Here is a 22,097-nt window from a genome sequence, read left to right on the forward strand (position 1 = left end):
TCTAGCTCCTTTAAAAATTTATGACATTATTTATCAAAAGTTGCATCAATCTTATAAACCTTGCACTTCCATAGACAGGAGGAGTCTCAGAAAGACAGCACACCTACTTCACACATCTAGAAAACCAAAAATTATTTTGGGCCACACACCAGCAGCTTACACTTACTGTAAGTCTTATAAGCATGCCACATAACACCAGCAACATTTGTGTCCCAAGTTTAAACCTGCATTTAATGTAATAACTTCACTGGCCCTAATCTGGTCACCAGTGTTCCTCCACCACATTTTCATTTACAGTCTGAGCCATTTATTTTAAAATGCTACAACATCTGTACTTCTTTTGATTAAAAACACACTTGACAAATATATTGTACAATAAAGTTTATTAGCTGTTCTCCTCTTTCTAACAAATTGAATGGATAGTGTTGATAATTCTTTACAAACCAAAGCCAATTTGATTGTGTGACTGCCCCGTGACTGCCATAAGTACATCCCTCTTATAAACAATCAGTTTCACATAAGCAATGGCAGGTACCAAATAATACGGGAATTAGAGAATTTCATTACCGAAGGTAGTTCCATGTTTTGGTACAACATATTTATAACATTCGGCACAGAAGTTTGTGCGTTGCAAATGAAAGATCTTGTGCCTATGCAATCTGAGATGAACAGGAACAGAAAAATAAAATGTATTGTTGACTCTGAATTCTCCCTTTGGTTAAGACATGCATATTACGGGGTGCGGAGAAGAAAAGAGGAGAAAAAAAAAAAAAGACAAAGACCTGAAATTCTGTAGAAAAGAGGAGAACTTGCACGTATTTTTTTTTCTTGTAACTAATATTCCCTGGACTTTACGCCCAGCCACCATAGCCCATTTGATTTCTCATGATTAAGGAAGGTAAATTCTAATTTGTATTTTTATTCAAAACAAAAAGCTAGGAGTAGGTGGTAAAAGAAAAATATATATTTTATATATATATTTATACGTGTGCGCAACTATGTAAAGAAAATAATTCCCATAGTTACAGAGTTTAGTTAAAGAAAGTTTAATATATATATATTTATTATAACAAAATAGGCAGTTATTGTGGGTAAAATATTCATTAAAATCTGACCCCTAAGAACACACACATTTTTAGGCTACGAATCATTCTCATTGCCCTAATGACCATCTCTGCAGCTGTTTTCTGTATTACTGCCAATGGAAATTTGGCATTCCTCTGACAAATACAAGGTTTCCTAGCACCTAAACATATTTTAGGCTCAAAAAATGTGATGACCATTATCTATAAACAATTTCTGTAAGACACTATAAATAGTGCTTCACGAGGAAGATTAAAAACATTACACATCTTTGTCCCTAGCAATTTTATTGGCAAAAAAATGAAAAAATAGATTATAAGAATATCCATATGAAATTATGAAAATTAATATCCCTTGAGGAGTAGTAATGGGAGTTAATGAAAATGTTAACTCAAAATTTGAAAGTTTCTCTCTAACTGCCTGGAAATAAAAAAAAAAAAAAAACCAACAAAAAACAACCAACCCAACTGAGAATAGAATTTAACTCAGAAAATAAACCTGAAATTGATTGCCCTGACCAAACCATGCTATTAAAGTTAAGCGTGCAAAGTTACTCATGATTTACAACTTCCTTGAGTACAACTTTTCTTTCAATTGTTATGAAATTTTAAAAGAATGTCTATAAAGCTTTTTTGAAAAATCTTTGAAAGTTACTTTCCCTTAAACATTAAGGAATTTTACCAAGCAATTCCCTCCCACCCCCACCCCAAACTAATAGCTGGTCAGGCCATTCCACTGTCATGTTTGAAAAATGGCAAACCAACAACACACAATAATACAAATCATTTAAACTAAGAGAGACACCAAATGTAAAGCATTATGGGAACTGCAGAATGTGATGGTTAGGGTATGAACCACGCTGGAAAGAACTAGAGGCAGGCTCCACTGGAAGGGCTTAGAGTCGTCAGATGTAGTAGGTGATGTCAGTTAGAAAATGAAAAATAAAAATCTGTTTTCATAATTTTTCCTTTGCTGGAACCCAGATGTAAGGCCCAGACTGTTCCTCTATGATCTGTTTCACTTGGTTGTAGATTTCTTCCAGTGTGTCTCCTTGGACAATAGCTGCAAAACATAATGTAGCAATCAGCAATCATCCTTCCCAGCTCCGTACAGAAACCAACATGTTCCAAGCCAAGCTGTTCTTTTTTCTCAGAGTGGCAAGAGGATTTTAGATCGCTGAAGGAATGGACACCCACCGGGATTTCTGGTTTCTGTGCTGGAGCGAAGCACATTGTTGATCATATTGCAGGACACACAAAGCACCATCTCTCACACTCAGAGGCTTGGGGTTAGGAAGTGGTTTTCCCTTTACTGCAAGTATACACATAAAACTGAGGCGTGCTTTTTGCTTTTCCTAACCGCATTACAAGTTTGTCTGACTCAATTAACATCCTCCAGTATTCTTTTTGGTCCAACTTTCATGTGCATTTCCAACACAACAAGGCATGACAGAGAGTACAGGGCTGTGTCCTCATGCAGTCAGTCTGAGGCCTGGCTTGGTGTAATGCAGACTGGTGAACTCCTCAGCTGGATCCTGAAACTTCATAGCAAGGCTGGCTGACCTTGGGATTTCTACCTGCTAGCACTAGCTTTGCTTTTGGCCAAAAAGAGGAGGAACTCATGGACTTTGTTGCCCAGCCAATAGATTCAAGTTTTATAGACAACAGGCTTCCTTATATAGTTAAACGTGCAATTTAAATTCAGATGGTGTAAGTTAGATATATTTTCTCCAAGGCTAGAAAATAATTAGAAATAAGCAAATATGGATGTGTTCTGACATATCAAAGTACGGTCTGGTGAGAATGAGGATGAAGTCTGAGCTGTTCTCACCACACTTCAGTCTGAAAATGATGAGATAGCAGCTTCTTTTTAATGAGGATTGCCATCTCAGTGTTGATAATCCAAGAAACAAAGTTTGGCATGAAAGATAATTTTGGAGGCAGGCCAGACTCACTCTTTTGTACATTAATACATTACTGCTGCTTCCAAGCTTTGCTTTCATGCAAATTACTTCCTTTTTATTCCTACTCATCATTCCCATCTCTTAAAAACTTTCTCCCCATCTGCAGCCCATTGTCATAGTGCCTGTCGGAGGAGGAGGCTGTTAATTATTATAGCTCAAGTGTAATGTTCACAGCACAACAGCACATTAGAAAGATTCAGAAATGTCTTTGCAATGCAATAGCCATAAGCTCAGCATCCTATTTCTCTCCAGCTATGTTTAACCACACCTCTTCCAAAGCTCAATATCCTCAAAACAGAAGATGGATGCACTCTTCATGTGCTTCACTGCAAAGTTTAAGTATGTTTACACTTAACCTGCTGAAGAAGTTGACTTCATTTAGCTGCACGATGTGGTATTGTTTAACAGATTAAGGAATGCTCACACATTCGGTTTTAACACCTGACTCATATGGGTGGCAGCCTCCAAACTGTAAGCATTTAGTGGGATTTGTAATGTCTTCAAGTATCTCAAACAGATTCAGAAAAAGATTTCTGGCCCAAACGGGATTATCAAGGACAGAAGTCTGACCATTGCTATCTTCCTCTGTCCTTATACTTCTGAGAAGAAACATGGCCCTGAGCACTAGAGCTCTTAAAAAGGCCCATAGTCTTTTGAAACATCTTGAATTATGTCCCTTAATTTCCTGAAAAACTGTCCTATATAATGCCCTGAGACAACCTGGAAGAATACTAGCTACTAAATAAATATTTAACTAATATATATTAAAATAAACTCATTTTTTTCCTGAACAACAAACTTGACACATTTGCAAGTCATTTGGTAAGGAACTCTATAATAGGAAGAATTTGCAATATATGTTGAGTCCCATAACCTTCTGGGTACGGACAGATAGAGAGCTATGGGACCGGTGGGAGAGCTAGATGCAGTATTGGGACAAACTGACAGCTGCAGGGCAGCAGAGAGGGAGGGAGGCAGACAAAAAGGGATGGACTCAAGTTGTTCATTGTGTGGGTAGCACACAATATAGAGAACAAGGCAGCAGGAAGACTGGGGCAGGGACTCTACTGGTTCCTCTATCTTCCTCCCGTGTGAAGCCACCACCCTTTCCTGTGTCTCTGCCCAGGTGGAGCAGGCTGTTGCATTCACAGCTCTGCCCACATAAGATGTGGAAGAAGGAATTGGGCAAAGGAGTCATATCACAGAAAGGAGATGAATGAGGCAGCAAACACTGAAACACTGCAAGAGACCATAACAGGAAGGACAGGAGCGAGTGTATCTAGGACAGGAATAGAGAAGGCTCATTTCTGTCCTCCTGAAAATCCTGACTTGATCAATCTCCTACTGCAAGCCACAATGCAAACAATTACCACAGTTTGAGTGCTTGCAGCCCATCCCTTGCTGTTACAGTTAGGTCCGTGGCATACACAAATTTGATTTGCTAAGTACCATAATGCTGTAGTACCCAATTTCCAGAGGCTTAATTAATTACCATCATTCTTTACTTCCCAATTTAAAAAAAAAAAAATTGAAATTGATCACTTTATCCAAGGAGCTTTGCTGGCCAATCTCAGCTCTGCAAATAAAAAGCTTTAAGCGTACTGTATATCAACAAAGCAGACATCTGCATTATAATACCTAGGAAAATGGTAGAAAGTCTCACAGTTTTTAAAACCTAAATTAAGCTCCCAGTAAATTTTTGTATATACTGAATTAATTGATCAAATTGAAATCAGTGTAGAGGTATTAAGATGGCTCTATGCCTCAAAACAATCATAGATTAGCCGGAAAAAAAAGTTCAGCCTTATCTCAGCAGTGAGGCAATTACTATTTTACAGCAAGCAATAAAATTTCAACTCTGGCAAGGGAACAGTCCCAAAACACACCTGTGAAGTGTTCAGTAAATTCTTGCTCCAGTTTCATGGCTCTCTCAAATGTCTTCCTGGCTTGCTCTTCTGTTAAGCGTTTATTCATTTCCCTGAAATTGAAAATTTATACATTTAAAAACTACTATCAAATACTTGGAGTCTTTTGAAATAAGGTTTTAAACTGTTGTCTGAGTATTAACCCTAATAAGAGGCAATCTACTAGATGACACACCTAAGCAAAGATTGTAGTGGCAATGAGCTGTTCTGACACTCTGTTGCATGGAATTTAGCACAATGATATTTGTTCTCAAGCATTTTAATTTGGATTACAAACCCCGTCTAGAAGTCCCTGGAAATTAAACTCAAGAAATTAAATATTGTTAAAAATGCAAGTATTACAATTGTCTTCACATAACTTGCAGCTGGCTTTTCAAATACAATGACGGTCTCAAACAATTTAGCCTGAGGTACCTTACTTTTACTCACATGATATTTTCCACTGTTTTGGGTTTAATAAAAATGGAGATTGGGTACAGCTGGGCAATCTGCAACCTTTTGATCGCATTACCAGAAACATCAAGAATGCAATGTTTACCCTAAAAAGTGAGAGAGAAGGGAAAATGGCACTAAGCAAAGTTTAAGTCACAGGTATGCATAGCTAATAATTTAGAAGAGAAAACACGTCTCCACTGAAGCCAACAAAATTAGAGCATTTGCATCAATGACATTATGATTTCACCACTTTGGCATAAGGTCCCACAATGCTCCTCTGTTGGGATCATACATCACTTGAGATGTTCCTGACTGTTCTTCCTTCCTTTCTCCACCAGAGGTTGCAGCCCAATCAACAGTGCAGAATCATGCAGGGGAACAGCTGTACTTCAACCACACCACCAAAATTATTTCTTTTTTTTTTTTTTTAATAAATAATTTGAAGATCCTTTAGGGAGGTGGCCGTGTCACAGATGCAGTTTAGAGAGGAGCTAGATGACTTAACTGGCATGCCTGAGGGATTAACCACCACTGACGGCAAGGAAGTATGCCACCATCAGAATCATTAGATGGAACCGAATACAAGCACTCTCCTCCCCCCAGGTACCACACAACAGAATACCAAGTTTGAGATGGTGAATGCAATTTATTTGGGCTGATTATTTTTTATCTCTTGAGAAACAAATATAACTTAACCATTTCTTGGGCAGTGGGAAGACAATGAGGTAGGACTGCTTTTCTCCCCACCTCTATTCTCCCACTATAAGCAATTTTCCAGCTCTTTGGGATATCTCATCTCAAAGGCTCTTTCTGTTCCTCTGCTCCACTCATCTCCGATACACTCATTTCTACCTCACACATTTTTATTTCTTTCCTTTCCGAGTAGCCTATGAGTAATTTGGCATACAAGCATTTCAGAAACACATGGGGGGAGAGGAACAGAAAACCACTGCTGGATGATTAAAATAAGAAAAGCTTTTCCTTTAGCAGGAAACCAATGTGAATGGCAGAATTCTGCGAGCCAGGGTACAAACCCACAAGCACCATAAAACCAAAGGTTACTCGTATCATACAACACACTTCCTGAAGTCCTGGGAGATCATTCCTGGAGGGCACGTTGAAGAGCGAGGAAGTGACTGCAGTCTGAAACGACTGACACGTTTCTGCTTCCTGGCAGAAGAGATCACTAGGATCATTTACATTTGATCTCTGGCACAACAAAACCACAGACTTATTTCAGGAATTCTTAAAGAGGATAGAAGTGTTCTTCCCACACGAACAGTACATCTGCTTGCTTTCAACTGACGATAACTGTTTCCCGGATCTGGATGCTGACTGGTATCATTTAAGAAAGGTGTTGGTATGTTCTAGCAGAGTATCTTACTACATGTGCTCAGCTGTCCACACCTTTCAAACAGTTTCTCTTTAAATGTGGCACATGTTCTGGGAATTGTGAATTAAGAGCATTACCTGGGCCGTTTTCCTTTTTGGGATAAGACACTTAGTATTTGCTGTGTTTGGCCCAACAACTTATGCCAGGTGCCAAAGGATTTTGGACAAAGGGTTGGAGGACTAGATTGCCAGTAGCTGTATTGGGCCTTATGGAATATAACTGTGACAGTTTATTCGAAATCAATAATGAACATGCATTAACAGTGGCCTCAGACATGGATTTGCAAGCTGCTAGCGATTCCAAGGAGGATTATGAAAATTCCTTTTGAGTGAAGCTTTGGAAGACAAGGAAAAGAAAGGCAAATACTTCATGATATAATTATCATGTTTTCATCCAAGGAAGCTATTTTGCTCTTTGCACAGTGCATTTAAACAATATTTTACATATTTTCTAGTTCCTTACCTGCACTGCATCTGACTGGGAAACATAGCACAGCACTCAGTGCCTTTTACAGTAACTGAACAATGACATCAAAAAGCATCTTTAGCTGTGTCCATTATAGGTAAGGAAAAGAGAGAGAGAGGGATCACCTGGAAGCATGGGCAAATGAACACAATTTGAAGCTATTGCAAGAATACTATTTCTGGTACTTTCGGGGTAGTAGCAGTCACTTCTGTTGTGTCTACCTCTAAATTCATCACAGAAAACTTGGAAATCATCTTTTGTATCCCAGTAATAAGACCCACTGAAGAGACTCATCTCTTAAGCAAGACAGGGAGGACTACAAGGAGGGAGTAGGCCCAGATCAACCAGTTTGCAGCCCTGTCATGATTTTGAAGGAAGTTCTGAAGGACAGGCCATTGTTTCTCAGAAAAATAATGTTAGCTGGAACTCAGAAATTGCTGCATCTACCCAAAGTCCCACGGTGCCTGTGCAAGAGATTTAATAGCACGGAGACATCTGGTAGTACTTTGTTCTTCATGTTGGTTTATAAAAGATTCACAATCATTTTGTACCTTACTAGTCCAACTAGATGGGCAAAAGAACACAGCCAATTTCAGGTCTAGGACGGAACCGAAGGATTATATCTGTGCTACCAGGTGAAGCAACTGCCGACAGGTTTATAATGTTTAAGCTGTTCAATAAATTGTTTCATCATTTAACCACATATGATATTTTCACAACTTTGTTCAGCCTCCCATACAAAGTACCGTTCATTTACTTTAACAATTTTGTAATTAATTTTATTTTCTTTACTTTTCTTGCTATATACCATGGGGTCAGGTTCTATTGCATAGGGTGAGAAAGACAGCAGAAGAAAACTTCATCACATGAACCACAGAATCTCACCATGTTCGCCCTGTTTTTGATTCCAGTAAATTACACTTGCCAGAAATAACAATACTCAGCCATCTGGCCAGAATAGTCCACACTGTTTTCCAGAGGACTAACTACACTCCCGTGTCACACAGGTTAACCACACTTACCCTCTGCATGTCCAGACTGAAAGTGCTCATGCTTGTGAGTTCCCACCCAGAAAATAGCTGTTTCTTCTCTCATACAGATCAGATAACATTGTCTACTGTAAATGCACCATATTTGTAAGCAGTAGAACAACACTCATCAACCTAACGTGGAACATTTGCAAAGAATTTTCACAAAAAAATTTTCTTTAAAACAAGCATCTTACTCTAAGAAATATGCTTCCTTCTTCCCACTCTTTTTCAGAGAGCTCAAGTAAACTTCACTTTGAATTTAGAAATATTTAGATTTTGCAAGAAATAGTTAATTAAAATCTGTTCACAATAAAAACAGTAAAGTCAGTCTTCAAAATGTAGTGGTAGTTATGTAAAACGTCTTTCTAAAATTGAGTTTATTACATTCACTCTTTTCCCTTCATCAGCTAAATCCATGAAGGGCACAAAGAATAACAATTTTACAAGTTTTCTTCTGCACAGGTCTATATCAAATGGATCATCACATTAATTGACTCCATCACCACTATTCTTAATTAGTTAATGATCTATGTATGTGAGCTAGGCTAATTAGCCTGTAAATCCAATGATTTCTTCTCTATTTTCTTTTATAAGAGGGCACAAACTTTGCTCTTTTCCTGTAATTTAATCATGATGCTTTCATTATTCCAAAGCTTCATTATTTCCCTAAATGTATTTGTGACAATGCACTTTGTTTCTAGTTTTGTACAAATTCCTTTTAAAAAATGTCAGAGGGTTCCTAATGGCTCCTTGCCATTCTTCTCTTTTCCCCTGTCAGCAGAGTCAGATAATCACCTCAGTAAATGAAAGTAACTGGCACTGATTTACCTTTTCTGCTACTTCTCGCACTGATTGGACACTTGTTCCATAAAGATGATTATTGTACTGGCCAGCTTCAATGAATTTGTGATCCTGAATATCCTTCTCCATTTGCTCTCGGGAAGTGACAAAATGGTAATCACGTCCATCCACCTCATAATCTCGTTTTGGTCTAGTAGTATCTTTAAATATAAACCAGTAATTTTTAAAGCAAAACAAAAAACAGTGACTTTTTTCCCTACAATATGCAAAAATAGTCTCCCATTTATACTGCAAAACTGTCACAAGCAGATGACTGACAACTAAGATAGCTCTATAAAGTCTAGACAATATATTAACTTTTTTTTAACTCAACATACAGAGGATGTCTATTAAGAAAATTAACACCAAAAAAAATTAGAATTACTTTAGTATTTGCTGAGACTTACGTGGAACACACGAGCCAAATTTGTCTGGAAATTCCGAGATCAGATCATCATTTATTCTGTCTTTCATGGGTCCCAAAACGATCACAGGTCGAGTGTAACTGACTATTAAACATAGAGGAATAACATCAGTTACATTTCAATATGATTGCTTTCTTTTACAGTTCAGCAAAATAAGCTTTATCACATGGTAATGGTTTTAATAACTAAAAGAATATGTACTCCTAAAGAGAAGAAAAACATGTTGAAGAATGTGTATCAACTAATACCATAGTCACAGTAAGTTGTTAGATCTTTACTCTCAAATCACTATCCTGGGGGGATCGAAGATGTCTTAAATTATGAAGTCTTTGGGGGGAAAAAAAAAAAATATTTTCACAAAGTAACATCCTTCATTCTAATGAAAACAGCAAAAGGAGGAAGTTTGAAAATATCTTCACTTCAAAGAGGTACCTAAGCCGTAGCAGAGTTCGTGAAATTCTAGTTCTGTGTTGGGAGAAACTTCCTCTTTTCCTCGAAGACCACAACTTAAATAATCATATATGAAAAGACTCAACTATATATAGCTTCTGTAACTATTAACAACCTTATAAAATGAAGTATAGCATCTTTTAAGAGCAGCTTAATTTTCTGTAAAGTTATAATCGGCTTTTGGTTGGAAATTAAGATCAAGCAGAAAATACTAATTATACTGGAAGAACCATGAAGACAATAATATCTAAGTATGTTGGCACTAGTATATAATTTCAGCTGTATAAATTTTAGTTGTAGGTTCAGTCTGTCTTTCCTGCACAAATAAGTCCAAATAAAATAAAGTCTGACCTATAAAATATATTTTAATTAGATTCTCTGAACTATTTCCTTTCAGAGGTATTCATATATTCATAGAAGGAATGTCTGGGATCCAGTAACTGTCAACCTATTAATTTAACAATAAACATCTTTGCTTAAAGACTAAGGGCAGCCCACTAGCGTCTCAAATCCAAGCACCTTTAAATCTATTTTGGTCATTACAGTTCTTTATTCTTCTGGGCTTATTAAAAAAAAAAAATTACTGTGGAAGTGAATTAGTGGACAAACGTAGATAACACATGCAGGGAATATATTACTGCACCTAAGCAAAAGAACGATGTACTGGTTCTTTTATGGCCTTCCCCATACACTATGTTAGACTCAAAGGTATTGGTATTTGGTATTTAAATGCCAAAGCACTTGGCTTTCTAAAAATCTTTAGTTTTACAATATGGTAGTTACTAAACTATTGGCTTGTGCCAAGTCTCATTCACATCTTTTCTCTTCAACCTTGACATTCATTCACTTGGTATTACTATCGTTCTCACTAAACCATTAAGCTATCGGAATCTGGGAAGCTAATGCCAGCTAAAAAGACGTTTTGCATTTTGTGAGACCCTCTGGTGTGCGTACATACACAGACCCAGCAGCTGCTCATTTGAGGGTAACAAACTTCCAGTTCCCCAGCTTAAGCATAGCTTCGCACATCGAAGAGGGCCTATCATTTCCCCATTTCTAGCGTGGTCTCAACTCATGCATTTCTCATCCATGATTTTATTTGGAACCTACCAAAATCACAAATTATATGATATAAATAATGTAGTTTGTGTTAGTCTTGTATAACAATTTTTACCACTTTTGGAAGCTTACTGATGAAATGGAGCCCACACGCGACGATTAACAAGTTGGTGTGGAAAGTCTATGCAGGCACGCGTGTTCCACAATGCTATTAAAAGCAACTGGGCCGTGCCACTCACTGCATGAAACCAAACATGAAATCTTGACATTCAAAATTCATGTAAATACATGATGTGTATTTACTTCGACTGCCACCTTATTTGATAGGTAACAGATATCAAGTATTCCCAAAGGACATCCCTTTTACAGATTACTTTACAAATATATGAGCTATGTATCAGATAATGTAAATCAACTGTTAGCACCTGTGGTGGTGAATGGAACACTAAAAATTCTGTATCTATTATACACAATGAAGCAAGAACAGCACCAAGGTGAAAAGGAAACGATAGCATCCCATTGGAAATCAGTGAAAAGCATCTTATTTTAAATGCAAGTGTGAGAAAATATTTTGTCCTATCAATTTCCATTCCATTCAAAATTATTTTTTTTTCTGGAAAAAAAAAAAAAATCACTTGGCTAACCAAAGTTATGGCTATTTTGGCTAACCAAATTAGCCATATAAGAAGCCCATACAAAATGGCAGACTTTGTTTTAGAGACATTTCAATTAAAGCTTACTAAAATAGACAAATGATCTATTGACACACTTTTTGCTGTGACAGAAAAAAGGAACTGCAACAGTGAGAATACTAAAGCAATATGAAACAGAAGAAAACTATAATTTCTGAGGTTCGCACTGATGAAACTGTTAAACATACCATATTCTCCTTATGCAATGTAAACCACACTCAATAAGTTATTTTAAGTAGCACAGCTTTGGATTGTGCACTAAATAATTTAGCAATTGCATTTAATAATTTATGCCTTTATGCTTTATTCATTTGAATAATGGTAACAAGTTCAAAACAGTGAAGAAGTTTATCAGTGCTCAGTACACACGGGCACATGAAGCATTCTGATAATTCAGATGGTATTTATTTTATACTGAGTGAGATCTACAAACCTTCTTGTTGATTGACTGGTTCATATGACAAGACATATTCCTCTTGGCCACCTAAAATGTAAATGCAAAGACATATCTATGTATTTTTTTTCTAAACCAACATATTTAAATTGAGTCATTCAATGAACTATAATGATACAGACATTCCTCAGTAATATGCATTACAATGATACTGATGAAGGACATTTTTGAAGAGCGATGAATTATAAAAATCACAAAAATAAGCCAAACAAAATTTTAAAGCATAAGACACATACAGTATAAATAATTTCCTGGTTTATGTTAGCATGTCAAACTGACATCAAAGCACAAGAAGAATTTTAAAGCATTATGGAAATGCTCTTTATACACGTTTCCCTGAATGAAATGCATGCATGCTATCATTCACTGCTAGAGGCAATGCCACCTTCATCATGAACATTCTCCATACTTTGAAGCCAGCATTTACAATAATATTTTTCTATACTTATACAGGGCTGACAATCATGTATGTCAAGGTGTACATATCCTCCATTAACTTTATCATGAAGTGGCATTTATATAAACACCTTCAACCACTCTAATTCTACAAAAAAAATTATGATTGTATATACTAAATAACTAGTATTTTATTAATGAATTTTTAAAGACCAACTTGAAAACAAAGAATGCTTTGTATTGTTCTCAGCTCCAGAAAGCACATCAGCAGTGAATGAAACTAAAATAACTGAATTTTGACCTTTGACAGCTGCAGACTTTTTAAATGTTAGTGAAAGCATCTGAAATATACCTCAGTTGCCATCTCTCTAAAAGATTATTTCTAGTCTAACAAGATATCTCCAAGTAAGATTTCTTGCAATGGAATCACTAAAAATTAACTCCATGACAGCAAAGAATTTCTAATTCTGAAGATACAAGCTCAAGTTATATGACATTACTATGAACTTTGAAGAAAATACACTCCTTCAGTAACTCACTTGTGTAATTTTGAAACATTCTTTGTAGTTCATAAGCCATACTTATAACAGGCAAAGGAACATACCAATGCTATACCACAGCTGTATAAAAACAGATCGCTGATAAAGGCTTTTATAAACTCACATATTGCTTCTATATATCTATTCTTTACTTCATAGCAAATACCATTGATCTTTTAAATATAAAATTTACAATTTCATTAAGAGAAATATTTCTCTAATTTGCAATAAATTTGCATTCAAACTGTACTACAGCAATACATGAATGAACATTTTAATTTAAGTTATTGCAAGTGAGGAATATGTTAAGACAGACATGAAAACATGCAACCTGTCTATTTTAACATCTCAAAAAGTTACTCATGCAAATGGATTTTAGAAGGACAGTATATACTTTCAGAACCCCTTTTAGGGTAGAGAGAGGAATAGGGAATCACCAGCTATTGATTCATCTATAAGAGATCCAGCTCGCATATAATTAGATACTTCTTTGGAGAAGTCACATCGCTATAAGGTCAAAAATTAGTTAAGCAAACTACTAAAGAGATAATAACAAGTAAAAAGCATCTCCTGATTGAGGGCAAAAAGTATATATTGTCACTGCTTTTCAATACTTTGGAAAAATGAATATTAATAGAATGAACCTTTTGAACAACCGTACTCATCTGTTATCAAGATAACTTTCATATTAGACAGCAGTAAGAAGAAATTTAAAAAATCATTTTAATAAAAAGTGCTTGGAGTTACATATTCAAATAAGCAAATCCATAACATTCATAATAAAAATCAGGGCTTCTCAAGTAATAACAGAGTAAAAAAACCTAACAAGTAGCACCAATAATGAGCTTTAAACATACATAAAGCAAGCTCTGAGAAAAACCTTGGGGTGGGGGGGAAGAGAGGAAAGCAGCAATTTTATGGAGAAACAGTCACGGTTAGATAGTTTTAATGGCGTGTCATTAAGAATGGTTAAAATTTGAAAGTTTGTCATATAGGCAAAGGCAACTTCCATACATGCTCAATTTTGTGTTATTCTCAGGGAACACGAATGCCTCCCCCAACTGGTTTCTTTTCAATTACAGTCTAATATGCTGTTAGCATTGTAAACACTGGGGATTTTAAATACGTGTATAAATTCTCTCCTTGAGTGTAATCATCTGGAAGAAAAAATGTGCATCATCAACTCTGATAAGATCTACAGCTTCCAAACAAATATATCTGTTAATGAACCACCTTCCTTATTACCCTAACATAAACAGTATCTGTTTCTGAAGTGCCCATTATACAGTTAGCAGGCAACCAGGAGCTGATCAGTGAGCCACTCAGTGTCACACTGCGTGACTTTTACCGTTCCTTCTTTTCATATTCCTCTTCAAATCCTCAACTTTTTCATCTTCCTGCTCTGCTCTATGCTGGGTTCCAGGTCTGGACTGTGCGACCTTACTGAGGAGTTGCTCACTGGAAATGACCAGTGGGATTGAAGTTCTGGCTCTGGTTTAAGACATTTTAAAGCATTGTACAGCAGCATCATGCAGCATATTACCCACTGTGAACATGCAGTACTACTGTAGCTTGGGTAATAGTAAATAGTACTGTAGCTTGGATTAGTGAAAAAGCCAGCTTAGTCTAGTATTTAAAAGATACTATGTCTTCAGAGAGAGAGAACGTGTATGCATGCCTAGCGCGCTAATTTATCATAACTGACTCCAGCACTTAATGTGTGTCGTATGCTTTGAACACAATTCATATTAAGCACCCACACTTGACAAAATAGAAAAATGAAAGCTGAAAGCAAGGGTAAATACATGTTTGCTTATCTTTTCTTTCATTAGAAGTATATACATATTAAATCTGAGTATCAGTTGTGAAAAATTGTAGATAGTTATTGCACTATTTAACAGATTACACGGTTTAGTTACGCTTCCAGTATTAAGCTCAACTACATATAATTATATTTGTCAGCATTAAATTTACATTTAGGTTTTAATAGGTCTAGCTAGCTCGCATAATTTAAAAAATAAAAAAAAAAAAAGGAATTTATTCAAATTAAGCTGAACTAAGAAAATCATAGATCACAATAAAAATATCCATAAAGCCATAAAGGAGGTTTGCAATGATTCTCTCTAGTCAGTTTTTTTTAAAAACAAACAAACAAAGACACAGCAGAATTTGCAATACCCCACCAAACACACCAATACAGATTTCACTTGAAGGTGACTGGGGAGTTCTATTTAACATGTAAATACCCAGAAAAGACAGACAAACAAAACCAAAGAAAGAGCTACTAAACTAAGGTTCTAAATAAACAAAGAACTTAAAAACACTTACGGTAACTACTTTCACTATCGCTGGCATTAGAGGTTACATGCTCTGAAATTGCAACACAATGGAAAAAAAAAATAAGGAACATACACTAATGGCATGAGTCCAAAAGAAAGCAAATTGACACAAAATAATCCAGATGAAAGACAATACTGATATCAAAATGCTGAAATCAATACATACTGCATATAAAAGTTTTAAGGTACTTCTCATAGCTCTCAGGATCAAGCTTAATTTCATACGAAAGGAATGGATGTTAATAAACAGAAAAACGTTAAATAGCACATCAAAATAAGATTACAAAAAGTACACTAATTCATAGTTCACATGTAACCCTGCAATTTTTAGGTTTTCACTTCAAGATGAATTTTGTTGTGCAAAACCTATGGGATTATGCATTTCAACTTTTACGCAGGCAATTTATTGATTATATTAGGAGTCTTGTAGCAGAAAATACTGGACTATATTGCAGGAAATACAGTGTAGCACGTTCAATAATAAACACTTTCCTATGTGTCTATGTGACACATAGGACACATAGACACTTTCCCTTTCAAGTTTACTTGAAGCGCGATGCAGAATTAAGATTCCCCCTCCCCCCCCGTAATGCCTTAGTTTTCAAAAACTCCTGACTTTTATTCTGGACTATCTAGATTAATTTCATGCCTTTTGCATAGTAATCAAAATAGTTCGGTAGCTACAAGGTGGTGTTTATATTTACTTTTTTAAGCTATGTAACTGTGTTAAATATGTTTATGATAAAAATTAATACAATTGAAGAATTTCAGGTATCAATCTATTCTGTACCTGAAAATTGTACAAATCTGGTGAACAAATATGAACTTTGATATTGCTGTACTTTATTGTAAAGAATCAATTTTTATACCACCCAATGAGTGTGTCTATTTGTAATGAAAAACACTAACATTCACAGGTTAAGACTGCATAAAGAAGCTTGTGTTTGACCTATACAAATTAAGTACAATTAAATTTGAAATTATGTACCTAACTGTGTGCATATGACAATACATATTGTTGTCATGAGGAGCCTTTATAATACATTAAATTCAGTGTGGTTCCTCCCCTACAAGATTGAAAGAAGCAAGGGGACTCTAGAGGTAAGAATACAGTTATGAAGCAAGTATGCTTCTAGTGATTAATAAATATTTTAAAAAGTTACAGTCACCATACATAAACTAATTAACCTTGTAAAATATTTTTGGATTAAAGTGAACCAGTATCTTTAAACCACAAATCTCTGACTAGACTGAACTTCCTCACTTCATTTCTGTGCAGGAAAAACAGACAAATATTTCCAAATGTTTGTGAGTACCAGCAATTTGTATCTACTTCCATTTCATTTTCTTGTCTTGGAAAAAGAATGTCCACATTGGCATGGAAGAGGCAAATAGTGATGTTTAAAAGCCTCGTGGTAGAACATGAAAGGGAGTCATTGTCAACTGAGAATACAAGTGTTGTGGTAGTCTGATAACAGGCACAACTGGTGAAGATGGAAAGCCTGAAATGCCAGCAAGAACAGCAGTCTTGCAGAGCCCAAGTAACACAGCTTGCATTAAGCGTGGTAAGGCAGTTTCAAAAAGTCTGACTGTCCTGAAAAACAGGCTAGAAGCCATTTGTTTTTATAACATAATCACCTAGTGACATTTCTGGACCATATTACATAGTTTAAACTAGGTACAATCACAAGGCCATAAAGACTGCTTATGATCTGCTCTAAACCATAATAAGGCCATAAAGGTTGCTACAGTCTTCTGCTTTAGACCAAGAATTTCCTTGAAATTAGCCATTTCAGAAACGGAAAACTAATGTTATAGCTACTAGAATTTTTATTTCTTGATTGAGGCCAAGTATAGAAGTACACTGCTTCTTATATGTAATTTCAAGAACACTGTGCATAACAGTTATGTGCTGGGAAGAAATGTTAGCTTTAATGACCTTTAGTCACTTACCTTTAGTGACTAATTTTACTATTCCATAAATGCATAACAATGTATGTGTTTAATATCTGTGATGGAAGCAAAGTCTTGACTTTTTGTCATTTTAGTACAGTGGTGGTGTCTATGTATACAAACAGATGTGTAAGAGTACTCAGCAACTTTTAAATCTTGCTGTATTCAAGTAGTTAACATTTCTGCAGGAAATACAACTAATGCTTATGTGTCTCCTCTATTAGCTACCCCTCTACCTGGTCTAAAAGCATCATAAGAGTTCAAATAAGTCAGACAGAAAAACTCTCATGGCATTTGTAAAGCAAAGATTTTTGTTTGTTTTAAGGAGCTGTAAACGTCAGTCACCTAGAGAGAGGATTGAAAACTGTAACTAAAGTGTTATGGCAATGGTTGTACTATTACTGTAAAAAGCCATAGGTTATTTTTAAAAAAATAAAAATACAAAGACAAGATAAAAGTGACATAAAAAAATAATCACCAAATTTAAAAACACAATACTATTAAGGACAAACAAGTAAGTGCTGGTAAGCTTCTGAACAACAACAAAAAAATCTAACATGATAGTCACATGAACTTCAAGTAACATGTTCCTGAAAGCAAAAACCCCCAGAACATTACAAACTAGAAAAAGCTTATGAAACGTTTTTAGAGGCAACCTCCTTATGCCAGTAGAGCACCAGTCTCAAAGAGATCTGTTAAAAAAAAAAAGTAGTAATTTTTCAGATGGAGGTTAAAATAACTTGGGAGTATTTTGATCACTTACTCAGGCCTTTTGATCCCATGTCGTCAGGGACCTCCTGCAGAGTAGTCCCCAGAGGGCAAGCAATAAAAAGACAATCACAAAGAAAATAATTGTCAGTAATATATAAAATTGGCGCTACGACAGGAGACAGTTCCCAGAACATCACAGGGGAAGGTAAGTCTATAGGATTTGACCTGACTGGCACATGAAGCGTAATCAGTGATGCAAACAGCAGAGAACACAGTTTGTAGCGGACCTGGTCTAAATTAGCAAACTTATGCAACTGCTTTTTCAGAAGACACTTTTTTTTTTAGTGCTGGCAGCAACCATGAAAATCAAAGTAACCACTCTTCATTAGGAAAACCAAATTAGAATGGAATGACTTCGAAGTAACCAGTCTAAAGGGACTGATTCGAGAAGCTGGTAAGCTCCATTATACTTTCTTCACTGCTGTGCGCTCTCTCCAAGTTGGAAATGAGGAACCATCACTGACAGAGCTGGAAGGCTGTTATCTCCTCCAGTTACGTACACACCGTTACTCAAGAGCATTACCCAGTTTATTCCAAACTGGGATACTCTTGGGTTAAGTTTTACTTTAACAGCAAACAAATGGTTTTATTGATTTCGTAGATTGATTTGTCACTGGCACCTCAAGCTCATTAGCCTGTTGCAGCTCATGAAACTGTCTCCATGGTAACACCCTACTGCAATCTAGCAGGCCCTTCTACGTGTGCTTCGCTCTCCATCGAATGCCACATACTTACGGTCAATATCACTGGTTTCCTGCTCACTCTGGTCCTTGTTCTTGTAGAAGGGAAATTTTCGGGAAAAGAGGTTCTTTTTACGCTTGTCATTGAATGACTGCTGAAGAAGAGAAGGAGGGGCAAAACAAAGGATGTCTAATGTCTGTGTGAACAAAGGCCCAGACCAGCAGCTTTGTGGAAGCTGACTCCTATAACCACATTATGCAGTGCATATTTCAGTTTAACATTATCTTCTCAGCTCATTAAAAATAGAGATTGGGATTCATGGCTTTGCTCACACCCTCCATATTTCACACGCTTACTACTGAGAGAACTAGCAGGCTGGTTCACCCTATATGGCCTGACCTATATTTCACAAATTTAAGCCTGCTGGGAGTACAAAAACATGGGAAAAACTAGGCTGCTATAAGATGGCCAAACCATAATGAATTTAAAGTCAATTAAATCACTGATATTGTCTAATATAGGGGTTACAGTATTTAAAAAAAAACACTGAGGCTTTACACATGCTTTTGCAAACAGCTGACATCATAACAGCGCACCAGAAGTATTTGCCAGTGTTACCCATTTGCAAAGGCAAAACTGTAAATACTTTGGTGACAACTGCTAAATAACATATCATACAGTAAAGAAAAATGGAAGTTAAAAGCTGTCATTGTACCGAATGCTCTTATGATAACACTAAGTAACAGTGAAATAGGAAAAAAGGAAAAAAGAAATGTGTCTAGCTAAAATATCCAAACAATAAAAAACCCCAAACAAACTGTATCTGTTTCAATCTTTCACAACTGCAATTCATTGCAAGTTCACTGAAAGAAATGACTTTGCTCTACGTAAGTCCGCATCCCAATACCAAGATTAACTTTCAAAAGATACAAACTCATTTCAGTTGTTTACTGTGGCAATTATTTCTTCAAGGGTGCATTTATAGAGAATTACCACATGAAAAACCCTGTATGTCCAAGGATCATGTTCAGCAACTTTTGAAATTAACTGCTTGTGTTGCTGAAGAATTTCTGCATCTCAGTTACTATGATAATTTCTAGAGTTACCTCTATAGACATATACATATCCACCCATTTGAATATAAATTATTATCGTGCTCCTCGCCTAAGTGATGGAGAGCATCAATGTATTTTCATTCATATATAGGTATGTCTACAGGTGTAATTAACACAGAATTTAGTAATATCTGCCAGGTCTTCCACTAAATACATTGTGTGACTACAGCACCTTTAATTTACTGTTCTAAGTCAATAAAGAAACTCAATGTATAAATAAATCAGTAACATTCTTATTGCAATTATGCCCAGAACTAGAATTAATACAGCTAACTTGAAGCCAGCTGAAATTTCTTTTAATCTTTAGGCATAAGTGAATCATCTGCCCAGCTTTGCCAAGACATGAAGTTTGCCATGTTTTTGTCATTTGGTTTGCAGAAACTCTATTACAGGAAGGATGGCAAAAGTAAGAAAATGCCCAACTTGGTTTTGAGACCCTATGCTGCAGTGGGACTGTTTATTTCTAAGCCAAGCAGAGCCCATGTGTAGCAGGAAGTAATGAAACTTCCACAGAATCATTTTTTAAAAGCTACTTTAAAAACACCAATATTTTCAATTCATACATTAAAGTCTCTATTAACAGCTATTTCTAAAATTTGGAGCATGTTAACTGTCATGTAATTGTCTGTCTGTCTGTCTTCAGCCAGTGTGAGCTCATCTTCCTCTATTATATGCAATACAACTGCAAAAAAAAGTATTACCTTTTCTACCAGCATTAAGTATGGAACGAAATATAGTAACAACTGGGGGTCAAACAGGACAAAGTTTTTTCAAACAGTGGGCCACCTTCTTTGGTACAATTACAAAACTAGCATTTGGCCTTCCTAAAGAGAATGCCTACAGTGTAACACACAAGCTGCATCCTGCTACAGTATTAACAATCCTTCTGGCCATCTGTTTTAATACAGACTTGCTTGGCAATATCAGATAATGAAACATCCAGTGATATTTTCATTACTGTTGTTTAAAAAAAGTTTACTTAAAATTACCAGGTGTTAAAGAGGCACATGGTACCATGGGAGCACAATTAGTGACACTGAGCTCTGGAAATATCAATACTGTGTTAAGTAGGAAATCCATAAAAACTTTAATTGGCTGGCATCTGTGTTCAACTAAAACTGTCATTCCACTGTAAGAACTGGTAAATTATCAACCTGACATATGGACAAAAGAACTGGTTTCAAGCCAATCATACGCTTGCAGGAACCATAGCTGGCATGGGCAAGGTTTTAGGTTACGGTCCTCCTGACCTTCTTTATCTGAAGTCGACAAGTCATTGCAATTGATTTCTCATAACCAGAAAGATTAATGTAATCTACAGAACAAGGGAAACAAAGAAATATGCCCAGAGGAATAGATCTTTGCTGAGTATACTGAAAAATACTGTAACATGAATTTCAAAAAGTCGAAGTCTCACATCTATACAATTGTTCCATTCGGACAAGTCCCTCAGTTTGAGCAAAAGAACAGGGGAAATAAATGTAACAAAGCTAAAACGGTGCAGTTTAACTGAGGTGGTCAGACTCTGCAATTTGTATAGTTAAAATAAAATGAGCAGATGATTTATTGTACTTCATAAAACATAATTGGGTTCTTCATTTTAGTTTTGAAAATATATCATAATAATTATTTTAACTTTCTGTACAGTAAATCTTACTGAACTAATATTAAATTTTATATACTGCATGTATAATGGTCAGAGTCAGTTCCATTGCCAAAATAAAAAGAGAAAATAAAAGTAATATTATACTGATTTCGCATAAAAGATTAGCCAAAAGATTATTTTTAAAAGATACCATGATTATAAAAAGCTAGAGAGAATTGCTTATTAGTTGAAAATGCATAGTAATTGTATTAAATTTTTCATAAGCCCACTGCAAATCATAAACAGGCATCACAAGCAAGAATATATTAAAACAGAAGCAGCACAGAAAGTGAGATAAATGTGTACATGAAAGGAACAAACACGAAAAAAACTCAGCCATTTCTGCTCCAGATTTTTTAGCTTTCCTTAAAATGAAAGGAATGTGGATTTTAATGTTTGCAATCACTAGGGTTATTCTTTAAGGTTTTAATGTAGAAATTTTG

The 22,097-nt window shown here is 35.9% G+C and overlaps 1 protein-coding gene across 6 annotated transcripts in view; it reads right to left on the reverse strand.

Moving 5' to 3' along the window:
* Positions 1-368: 368 nt before the first annotated feature.
* The window catches only part of DLG1 (discs large MAGUK scaffold protein 1), a 171,639-nt gene continuing 149,910 nt past the window's right edge, over positions 369-22,097 (reverse strand). For 2 of the 6 annotated variants that reach the window (XM_072866744.1, XM_072866745.1), the window contains exons 18-25: positions 18,206-18,239; positions 15,479-15,520; positions 12,195-12,245; positions 9,543-9,644; positions 9,124-9,296; positions 5,401-5,510; positions 4,933-5,024; positions 369-2,145 (exon numbers count right to left, since the gene is read on the reverse strand). In XM_072866744.1, coding sequence (XP_072722845.1) covers positions 2,039-2,145; positions 4,933-5,024; positions 5,401-5,510; positions 9,124-9,296; positions 9,543-9,644; positions 12,195-12,245; positions 15,479-15,520; positions 18,206-18,239 — 711 coding nt within the window. In that variant the 3' untranslated portion in view covers positions 369-2,038. Of the gene's footprint in view, positions 2,146-4,932; positions 5,025-5,400; positions 5,511-9,123; positions 9,297-9,542; positions 9,645-12,194; positions 12,246-15,478; positions 15,521-18,205; positions 18,240-18,948; positions 19,049-22,097 lie in introns of all 6 variants that reach the window. The other 4 variants (XM_072866742.1, XM_072866743.1, XM_072866740.1 and 1 more) reach the window with 2 other exon arrangements.

The sequence above is a fragment of the Ciconia boyciana genome, chromosome 7 (genome assembly GCF_034638445.1).
Source record: "Ciconia boyciana chromosome 7, ASM3463844v1, whole genome shotgun sequence".
Classification (NCBI taxonomy): Eukaryota; Metazoa; Chordata; class Aves; order Ciconiiformes; family Ciconiidae; genus Ciconia; species Ciconia boyciana.